The 10,818-nt window shown below is 52.2% G+C and overlaps 4 protein-coding genes across 4 annotated transcripts; 1 reads left to right on the plus strand and 3 right to left on the minus strand.

Annotated features, from left to right (window-relative positions):
• Positions 1 to 1,026: 1,026 nt before the first annotated feature.
• J4E83_010203 (uncharacterized protein) lies at positions 1,027 to 2,011 on the minus strand (the record flags this gene model as incomplete). Its single annotated transcript, XM_049337085.1, has 3 exons — positions 1,027 to 1,442; positions 1,501 to 1,880; positions 1,929 to 2,011. 3 exons carry the CDS (start codon positions 2,009 to 2,011, stop codon positions 1,027 to 1,029), a joined length of 879 nt encoding a protein of 292 aa, XP_049183787.1.
• A 691-nt stretch (positions 2,012 to 2,702) lies between these two features.
• Positions 2,703 to 4,703, minus strand: J4E83_010204 (uncharacterized protein; the record flags this gene model as incomplete). Its single annotated transcript, XM_049337086.1, has 4 exons — positions 2,703 to 2,836; positions 2,887 to 4,448; positions 4,561 to 4,583; positions 4,644 to 4,703. 4 exons carry the CDS (start codon positions 4,701 to 4,703, stop codon positions 2,703 to 2,705), a joined length of 1,779 nt encoding a protein of 592 aa, XP_049183788.1.
• A 661-nt stretch (positions 4,704 to 5,364) lies between these two features.
• On the minus strand, positions 5,365 to 6,305 carry J4E83_010205 (uncharacterized protein; the record flags this gene model as incomplete). Its single annotated transcript, XM_049337087.1, has 2 exons — positions 5,365 to 6,077; positions 6,125 to 6,305. The coding sequence occupies 2 exons, from the start codon at positions 6,303 to 6,305 to the stop codon at positions 5,365 to 5,367; spliced, it is 894 nt and encodes a 297-aa protein (XP_049183789.1).
• A 739-nt stretch (positions 6,306 to 7,044) lies between these two features.
• J4E83_010206 (uncharacterized protein) lies at positions 7,045 to 8,607 on the plus strand (the record flags this gene model as incomplete). The annotated part of the gene is made up of 4 exons (XM_049337088.1): positions 7,045 to 7,232; positions 7,281 to 7,706; positions 7,761 to 8,010; positions 8,059 to 8,607. The coding sequence occupies 4 exons, from the start codon at positions 7,045 to 7,047 to the stop codon at positions 8,605 to 8,607; spliced, it is 1,413 nt and encodes a 470-aa protein (XP_049183790.1).
• Between the last annotated feature and the right edge of the window lie 2,211 nt (positions 8,608 to 10,818).

Below are 10,818 nucleotides of genomic sequence, written 5' to 3' on the forward strand. Positions count from 1 at the left end.
ACCCTGGGACCTACATCGACGTTACATCTCTCACTTTGTACCATCTATCTTGATGTAGTCTCCAGACCTGTTCAGTTATTTCCTTGTATGAGGTGGCGGGGTTAACGTTCCCATCCACGCACGTAAAATTCTTCCACTCAACATGATTCGGCGGGGTCGGCCAACAAACCTACCCCTCATCAGCCAGCCCCACATCACACTCAAACACCCACACATCAAATTTCTCAACCAATCTTTCTGTTCACCGTCCACTGCCGCGTACAGGGCCTACTAGACTCATTATAAATGTTGTAATTTCCAAATTGCCATCGGTTTTGTAGTGTACGTCTTCACAGATTCCCACTTCCAGCTTGCCCCCGCTAATCACCATATAGGTAGCGGTTATCACTCCGGATTCTGATCTCAAAATCAGTGTCTTCCGGCAACCCCGGTTCGATTCCGGGCAAGACCTTTCTTTTGCCAATCTCTGCGTTATTTAGATGGTTAGGTGATGCGTGGGAAGAAGTTGAGTGTTTTTTGGGACGTTGGCGATTTTTTTGCGGACGGGAGGGACGGCGGCGTGGTGGTTGCGCGCTGTTGCTGGATGATGGACTGGGGCTTGCGAGGAACTTCAATGACAGAGGAAAGAATAGACGTTAAGTGATGTATTACCTTGGAAAGTAATTAAGGATAATTGTCGTTGATGCATGTGTTCGGTGTGGACGCTTTTGTTTTTACAACACTACAATGCTGTAGGCCGTATCCTATAAAAAAGAACCACAGATCGAGGCCAGTGGCCTCCACGAAACAATAGCATACAGAATCATTTAAAGGCGCAGACTCTTCTCTGTTGAGAGAAGAAAAGAGATCTGCTCGCACCGGGCTTGGCTTGGCTTTGCACAACTTGCTTCTACACTCAGCAGTAAAGCTCAGGTATAAGTCGCAGCAGCTTACGCCATACTACAGGCTTTGTGGTCTGATAAAGATGCGAAGGTATCATGTGATCCATGGCTAAGATCAATTCGACTGAAATCCAACGTAACCACCCTACGGCGCCTTAACGCCCTTCCCACTGCTCCCACAAATATCCATCCACCTCTCCGTCGCCTCCTGTATAACATCCATTTGCATGTCAATCAACTTCGCCAGCGGCGTCGTTGGCGCGTTCTTTCTCAAAACCTCGTTGCCGGGCTCCAGCAACAACTTATTCACATTCAGCTTAACAGCACCAGATCGTATGCACCGTTGCATGACCTCAGGCGGGAAATCATTGGTACCGTGTAATGCGACGAGAACGCGCTTATTAATTTGCTTGTCGATCGCTTCGAGGCGGTCGTAGTGTAGTTGTCCTTCTTTCGGTCCGGCTGGGCCGTAATCGCCGTGGACGTTGCCGATTGAGGGAGCGAGGATATCGACGCCCGCGGCGATGAAGTTGTCGACGTCTTCGGGGGATGTGAAGAGCGCTGGCAAAGTCAGTATTTACTCTTCATCTCTAAATTATAAGAATTTGGTATGACATACCTTCAAGGTCCCCCGTATCAGCAATACCGTCCTCACCACCATTTATCCGTCCGCTCTCTGCTTCTACTGCGATACCCTTGTCTTGGCATTCTTTGGTCAATATCCTCGTCTTCTCTAGATTCTCAGCCTCGTCATAATGTGACATGTCCACCATAACTGAATCGACAGGGAGTGTCGCGATGATTTCCCGAATGTGCTCGACATCTTGCGCGTGGTCGATGTGTAGGGAGAGAGGTACTGTCGCGGTCTTCACGGCGTGCGCTGCGGCATGCGCGAGGAGGGGTAGTTGTTTGAGGGTCGACGGGAAGAGTTGGATAATGAGGGGCGATTTTCTTGACTCGGCTGCGCGAACGAGAGCTGTGAGTTGCTCAACGTTGTAGCTGCAGTCCAATTAGCATCGTGATTGATACGTGTAGAAGGTGTCGTACGCGATTGCGGCCATGACGCCGTAGTTGCCTGAGGCAGCGGCATTGAGTATGGCGAGCGTACGATTATCTTTGCTGACTGGCATGATGGCTGTAGAATGATGTATATCGATGATGTCTTTGATGTTCTATCGTATTATTATGTAGTGTTGGGAGAATTCGAGCGCATTCAATTCACCATGTCGGAACCGTCTCGGAACTGAAGCTATTATCATGTCCCCGCGGCTTATTGATTCGGGAAAGCCGCGGAGTTTGAGGACTGTCATTGGTGCTCGTCGCGAGCAGCTGTGGATGGCCTTGACGGAGTTGCGAGCGACGCGGCGGGCACGATGGAACCGCCCGACGGGCCTTAGCCGATGTGCCTCGTAACGAGGCCCAACCATCCCAGAGAGGCGATCGGCCCTCCAACATGTACCCCGCTTCTACTCCATCTCTGCAGGGAATTGCACGACGGCGAACATACATCTCCGTGTGGGGTCTGTGGGGAAGGCGAGCTTGAATAAGAGTCTGCTCCGCTACAACCTCCGACTTCTGCCTCGCAACGTGACACTTTGACCTTGTCATGCTTTCCTGATCTTGACCCGGATGCGAGTCATGCGACCAACTCATCGGAACCACACCTGCATCGCAGTGGAGTCAAGGCAAGTGCGGCTGAACATGCGGCTGAAAGTCTGTTTTCCTGCGGTCCGACAGATGCCGCATTGCCGCGATGACGAAATTGATATGCACTCATGGAGGAAGGTCGGACTTGAGCTGCATTCGGCACGATATCGAAGGTTATGATTCGGCTCGCCAATAGCTGGTGAGATCAGTGAGTAATGTCTTGGGTGGAAACTTGGTTATGTCAAGTGTTTGCTCGAGAAGATGCAAGATAGCGGTTTGTTTGACAGGGTTCTGAACGCATAGACCCGCTAGAAAATGTAAGCATTGTGTTGAACGACGTGCGTTTGATAAAGCTTACCAGCATAGATAGACTTGAAGTTGACCATGGCGCTCGCGATATCTCTGCCTTGATGCGTTATGGCGATGCCGCAGATCATGTCTACACTTTCGTCCAGAGTGCGCTGTCGAATTCTGAACTCGTCCACACCTCCCATCGATGGCTGATTGATGAGAACGATGATTCGCGCAAAGTGAAATGTTTGCATGGCAGCTGCATACGAAGGAGGATGGATCCAGATGGGTGTAAACAGAGCGCCAGGTCCAGGTAGAGGGCCGCGATGGATGGGTTGAAAGGACATTGGGAGCGCCGCATGCCAGTCCTCTAGCGCTTGTAAGAGCTTTCCAGCTTGTTCGATGCGCGTGTTCAGATCGTACTTCTTTTCGTTTGCCGCAAAGTCCACACATCTTCCACATATGTACACGATCCGCAACGCAAGTTCATCCGGACTGAGATCCATCAAACGCTTGGTAGGCCGCCAGATAGTGAGCACCCTTCGTCCTTCGCGGAACGCAACCCAAGTGTCTTGACGTATCCATTGCCACCAGGCAGCTCTCCGGAGCGGATCCGGAGACTCTCCGTTGTTGTTCTGACTGCGTTGTATCCAAAATATGCCACGAAGATGTCTCTCCCAGGCTCCATTACTGTACTGGCCCTCAGAGTCCCACATCTCATATGTGCTGATGAGTATGGAGGTTGATATTATCTCCCTGGACTTATTGTAGGACGGATAAAAGAGATTCTTCGATAAATAGTGCAGAGTCTCATAGTAATACTGCGTCGCCACCTGAATTAACGGGCTATGAAGTTGTCTGGTCCTGCCGTCTTCAGCGCCTGGTTCCGGATCATGTATGTTGAGCCGACGAAGCTGTGGCTCGTTCAGAAGTGCCATGTGCCGCGCTGACACGGCGAGCAAAGACTTCAAAAGGCCAACATTGTGGACCGCTAGAGAAGGAACAGTGTATGTGAACTGCTTAGAAGGGTCGTTCAAGTCCAAAATGGGACCAATGACATTGACGTAGTGTTGGAAGAGCACAAGCTCGTCGTCCGACATGGGTATGACATCGATACAGTTCCACGGCTCGTGTCCCGATGGATCGGCATCCTCCGTTCGTTCATATGAAAGCGGGTGTCGATCAGAGCTTGCTGCGTCGGTTGCTGGACTTTGCTGTCTGGACAAGTTGTTCCTGTCTAGGTCCACATTGAGATTGTACTTGTCGATGTTGTTGATGGCATCTTCAGCAAGCAGGTCGTAATAAGCTAGAGGTGCGGAGTTGGGAGAAGGTAACGAGTTGATTACAGTCGATGGCGATTCAAACAGGAGCTCGGGAGAAGCGTTCCAAAGCTGAGGATCAATTTCAGGTGGGATCGCTCGTCTGGCAGGCGCCGGTGATGTAGTGGCAATAGAAGAGGCATCTTGAGCCGGCGACGTGTCAGACTGTACAGAGCCAGAGGCATTGCTTGCTGCACCTCCAGGAGGGTCATTAGGTGATGGCCATAAGCACTCTCTGTCGGATTTGCTGCATGTTGCGCATCGCGGTCTTAGCTCGTCACATTTCACCCTCCTTCGTCTACAGGTTAGGCTGTCTGTGTTAGCTAATGATCAACTGTATACTTTGCACGCTGCCGCTGATCGGGCTAGCGAGCTTCACCATGGGGTGAGACAAGATAACACGTGCTGAGGGAACAGCTTACCATCCAGTTGTCGTACGTAAGCCCTGCAAGAGAAGCGTCGAGTCAGTATAGCTCTCACATGCAGTGGAGATAGGCAAACTTACTCGCGCTCGTGAGGGACGGGGCTTGCGCGGCTTGGGATTGCCTGTTGACGATGCTTGCATCACGAATGATGTTGCGCATGCTGGTGGAACTTCGCTTGGCCCTCGAGGATCCGCTTCGGCGGTTAGGCCTGCCGTGGGGAACGAGTCTCTGACCAACGGGACAGGCTTCAGACTAGTCCAGGATGACACAGCGCATGCGGAGCCCAGTTGTTGATATCTCGCGAACCTAGGAAAGGCGATCAGACGGTGGTTGGGAAACTGTGGCAATTTCGCAAAAGGCCCGCGTCGGATACAGTTCTAGGACCCCGCGCCAGTCCAAAGCACTGTCCACCACCGGCAGAAGTTGGGGGGCCTGATGGCCATGATACAGTCCTGAAGTCTTTTTGTGAAGTGAAGAAGTTGCGTTTTTGCAGAAAGGAGGTATTTTGATGACAGCGACTTGTTGTGTACAATGCCAGGAAGTGCTTAGTCAGTCGTGGTTGTGCCGTTCCGGGTTCTTTCCGTTTGAGGCGGATCGCTACATCCTTCACAGTCAGCACCACCGCATCATCAGCATCAACCCCAACAACCGCACCAACATCGACACACATCACTTCGCATTTCTAGTGGGGACGAGAATTGGACGAAGACGCGTTGAATTAACTCTAGATATATCCCAGCCAGCCGGCAGTTAAGAACTCCACCCAATGCATGTAGCGCGACGAAGAAGCAATCAAAACCTCTACCAGGCGCCGACAATACCCGCAACAGGAATATCGATACCCGTAGTGTAACTGGCACTTTCTGAGAGCAGGTACACATACGCGCCGCCAAGTTCGCGGGGGTCGGCCAACCTAGGCATGCCGCCATAGTACTGCATCTTCAAGTTCCAGTCGGGCGCCCGCTCAACGTAGTAAGTCATCTGCGTGCGCACGAAACCCGGGGATATCGAGTTGACGCGGATGCCGTGCTTCGCCCATTCCATCGCGAGTGTGTGTGCCATATTGCGGACTGCGCCCTTGGTTCCTCCATATGGCGCTGATGGCGCTGCCCTGTTTGGCCGGTAGGACGTCATGGACGCTGTGAAGACGATGGACCCCTTGATACCGAGCTCGATGAACTTCTTCGCGGCTGCCGTTGCGCAGAAGTATGCGCCAAAAACGTTGAGGTTGAAAAGCTGCTCGAGCTGCGGGCGGTCGAAGTTGAGTGCGGGCTGGTGCTTGGTCATTCCGGCGTTGGCGATCATACCGTCAATGCGGCCCGATTGTGCCACAATTTCGTCAATGGCTTTGATGACGCTCTCCTCAGAGGTGACATCGCAGTGCAGGTAGTGTACGCGCTTGGGGTTTGCCTGTTGAAGTGCCTGGAACTCCTCGCCGGGCTCGAAGAGGTCCAAAGAGTAGATCTCAGCGGCTTCGTTTGCGAGGCATACTGTCGCCAGACCAAGTCCAATGCCTAAAAGGTCAGCATCTATCCGCAATCTAGTTCCGACATGCACCGACCTCTGTTTGCACCGGTAATAGCGACTACTTTGCCCTTCAAGGTTATCTTCCAGTCAAAGTCCTCCTTCGGCTCAGTCGTAAGGTAGACGGGATTTGGGATACTTTGCTCGACTTGACCGCTGGCGGCCTGACCAGCAGGTGCTGTCTGGTCAGATTGCGGTGTGATGGCAGAGGGAGACATTTCCGATTGGTCTACAAGTGTATGCTGCGAAGGTTTGGGGATATTTGGGAGGGCAGGTCTCGCGAGAGAATGGAAAATCGAGTTACCACCACCACTTCGCTGGCACCCCGCATGTTTAAGTACATCGCATTTAGGTACCCCACAAAGGCATGTGGCAACCGAGTGCTGTTGATCGGTACCAGACACACCCCACGGGTGAGAGCGCCGCGAACCAGGTCCACAAGGCCGGGGTGTTGTTGAGACTCGGCTCAAACCATCTTCGGAGGCGCGATGGCCTCGTGGCGAGCAAACGCGCCGACGCGACAGACACGTGAGCTTCCGACCTTTTGCCTTCGCTTAGTGGCACATAGCTCGCCTCGAGCCACATAGCCGGGCGCGCAGCGAGTTCATGCATGGAACATGTTCTGTCGTGTTCCACAACCAATCGTAACCGTCAAGTCATCGGTGCAGGCGGGTCTGTAGCGGGCCTGTAGCGGGCTTTCGGCTCCTAGTATGCGACCTGGGCACCTGGGGTAGGGAAAAGGCCCGAACACAATCTGGGGAGGTCCAAGCTGTTTTGAGCCAACATCATCAAAACCTGTGGAGGTGAGGTATCTTCCTTCTATAAAGCTACACGGGTGTCGCACCCATCTGGAGATATCCGCAACGGTTACCGCAACACTGCAAGCCGGTTCCTTCCACTGCAGCTTCGTTCCTGTCACAACGCTGTCGCACCTGTCAAACCGCAGATCAGGACACCATGTCGTCGACACGCCACTCTCAAGATCCAGTCGACTTCAAAGAGATGGACAGCACTAAACATGTCGAGGTCACCGAAGATTTCACATGGACGAAGGATGAAGAAGCAAAGTTGGTCCGCAAGATTGACCTGTTTCTCCTTCCGACAATCTGGCTGATGTACCTGCTATCGTACATGGATCGCACAAAGTAAGTTATATTTCAAGTGACGTAGTAGCGATGGCTGACAAGATCTAGTATCGGAAATGCGAAAATCGCCGGTATGGCTGACGACCTATCGCTCAGCTCCGAGCAATACTCCATCGCATTGGTTGTATTCTTCGTTACCTACGTCGTCTTCGAGCCGCCTTCGAACATGCTTTTGGTTCGCCTCAAGCCTTCCGTCTACCTGCCCGCCATCATGATCATCTGGGGAGCATTGACATGCTGCATGGCCGTCATTCACGATTTCAAGCACCTTGTCGCCCTCCGAATCCTCGTTGGTGTTTTCGAAGCCGGTTTCGCGCCAGGTATCCTCCTAATTATCTCATCTTGGTACAAGAAGGACGAGCAGTCGAAGCGTTTCGGTGTATACATGTCTGCGGCTATTCTCAGTGGCGCATTTGGCGGTCTTCTTGCAGGTGCCATTACTGGCGGCATGGAGGGTACTGGTGGTCTTCGCGGGTAAGAAACAAGCCTTGATTATTGGACGAAACCTCATGACTAATTCTGTAATAGATGGCGATGGCTTTTCATTATCGAGGGGGCTGCGACTATTGTTTGGGCTATGTGCGCATACTTCATCCTGCTGGACTTCCCCGCCAACACCAAGCGCCTCACCGACCGCGAACGCGCTATCGCTATTGCCCGACTCAAGGAAGGCGGTGTCCAAACACATACCGAAGGCGATGAGAGGATGGGCAAGGGAAAGTCCTTCCGCCTGGCTATCTGCGACTGGAGGACTATTTCTTTCATCCTTGGCTACATGGTAAGTCACAATGCGCAAATCACGAAGATTTCGACTAACAAATGTCAGGTCATTGTCGGCTCCTCCACCCTTTCGTACTTCTACCCAACGCTCATGACCGGTCTCGGATACACCGACACAGTCACCGCTCAATACATGACCGTCCCCATCTACGCCGTCGCATTTGTCTGCACGGCAGTCACAACCTACTACGCCGACGCCATCTCCAACCACCGCGGTCTTGTCATCGCAGGCTGGCTCGGTTTCGCGCTCATAACTTCCATCTGCGTATTGTTCGTCTACGAATTCAAGGCGCGATACGCGCTGCTTGTACTCATGGCCGCTGGACTCTGGTCCTCTAATGCCGTTTCGCTATCTTTCGCTAGTGCGACCTTCGGATCCATGCAGCCGGAAGTTAGGGCCATTGCGATTGCGCTTGTCAACGCGATGGGCAACCTTGCGCAGATCTACGGCGCATACCTCTTCCCTGCCGACGATAAGCCAAAGTACCTTATGGGCTTCGGCGTCATCTCTGGTATGCTGGGTCTTGGTATCGTGGTGTACATCTCCCTTCACATCGCTCTGAGGAGGAAGGAGGGTATCACAGCATTCTTTTGAGACATCTCAGAATAGCTGTTGATAGGTGGCTGGCTGTCACCAGTCATGCTCGTCAACGTGTATATATTATGACAACGTTCAAATTTCATGGCAATGATCACAAAAACGTTCACAAGAACAACCGCTCTTGTGCAGGTGACGAGTGACAGAACTGACGTGGCTCCATCATGCATCAACAGCATACAGTGACCTTCTAATTCCACAGTCCAGAACGTCGCGGTCACGGTAAACCTGTAATATAAAGACAAGCCTAACCTCCCAGCACCACGACGTCTACTGCGATACAATCTCCCATACTGCCTGCTACATACCACAAGACACCTACAAGCAAATTCCGGTGATCCAAAGTCAACTCGACGAACCAACATCTTTCGCAGCACAAACCACACGCTATGGGCCTTTTCAATTTCTTCAAAGGCTACAAAACCCCACCCCCACTCTATCATCACGGCGAGCCCGGCAAAAACGAATGGTTGTCACCCATACCCGGTCCCAGGGATCCTGGAGGTATGGACCGTAAGAATGTAGACGCACGAGTAGAAGGGGAGGCGCGTGTAAGGGAATTTTATGAGAGGAATTCAAAAGGGCTGCCTCAGTTTAGAAGGCGCAGTGACACTCATGATATACCGTCTGAGGTACGGCCTTCTCGCGGACCTTCTCGCAGACCGCAAGAACAGCTGGATGAGTTGATGCGTATGGGTGTCGGTGGACCTTTGCACCGTGGAGACGATGGGCCTTTTGAAATACCTGATCACCTTCCTCCTTTGAATTTTTCAAAGCGAAAGAGAGATGAGCGTCGCGCGCGATTTGCGGAAATGATGGGGACGGGCCGTGTCGACCCAGCTATTCAAGACCATAGCTTTGGGCGATGGGACAATGGCCGAGGCGGAGGAGGAAGGCCTAACGCTGGATTTCCGGACATTAGGGATGTGGGCCGTGGAGGCCCGCCTGTTCCAGATCATAGCTTTGGTCGATGGGAAAATGGTAGAGGGGGAGGAGGAAGAGGTCAAGAGGGTGGACGTGGCCCGCGTTGGCCTGCTGGAGGTGGTAAGGCTTCTGCTTGGAACATGCATGATTGAGGGAGGCTTGATGGGTTTGCTATCCGTGTATTGAGCAGAGATGGGAGATGTCGGAGACATGGGCGGTAGCAGTACTAGAAATTGCTGAATAGTATGACGAACGCATCTTTAAGCCCATTCAGTCAGTACAGTCAATGTTTTCTATCTGCTCCTCTGACCACTTTCATTTGAACGAGGTCTAAGGCATAGGCTGTATGTTCAAGGTGTGCGGCTCGGTGCGCAACGTCTGTGTAGCATCATTCAATTAACTCGTGATTAATAAATAAGCATTGTCACGGCGATCGAATGTTGATGGCGTCTGTAACATTTAGTCCAGCCGACGAGCGCAGCAGTGTACGTGGCGTCACTTCACGCCTCATCAACAGCACATGAACCTTCTTCACAATCATAAGTCCTAGCTGCTTCGTATAAAACATCTCTCTCTTGTGGTAAGTGCAACTTCCTACAATACTTTCTTCTGCATCGATCTACATCAAAACAGGTACCGAGGTACTTAGCAACAACTCCGGCTTGACACTGACGTCAAAAACCAATACCTACTTCCTCCAAACATGGACCCCTTCTTTATTAGGCGCCGCGGCAAAGGTGGGAAGTCTTCCGGGGGGTATCCTTTCGGGGGTTATCCTTTCGGAAAGGCACAAGGCAAAAGTCATCTCTTCCCCACCGATGAAGAGAAAGCGGAGACAGCCCAGGCTTGGATGAAAGAGAGAACTAGATTACTTGCAAGGCACAATGAGCACAGGAAAGATCATGGTCTTGAGCCAATGCCAGCCGACCGGGCACAACGTTTCGTCCAGCCGCCCAGCGAGTTGGAGGCGTATATCTTCAGTCGATATCGGTCCAACAATGGGTTCAACAGCCCTCTTAACGGCCGGTTCAACAAAAGAGACCGAGTGTCGGCGCAAGCGGAATACTACGAGTTGCTGACGGAAGCATATGGTGATGCCGAAGAGTGGGAGAAAGTCTACACGGATCAGTGGGCCAAGCTCTTCAAACCGCCTCGCCTCCATGGAGTGGGCGAACGCCGCAATATGGGGGGAATGTTTGATGATGATGATGACGATGACGACGACGATTGTTATGGAAATGTAGAACGTGGAATGCCTCAAGGGATAGGCGAGCCAGTGGATGG

Source organism: Alternaria metachromatica (genome assembly GCF_023757995.1).
Source record: "Alternaria metachromatica strain BMP 0045 chromosome Unknown scaffold_42, whole genome shotgun sequence".
NCBI lineage: Eukaryota > Fungi > Ascomycota > Dothideomycetes > Pleosporales > Pleosporaceae > Alternaria > Alternaria metachromatica.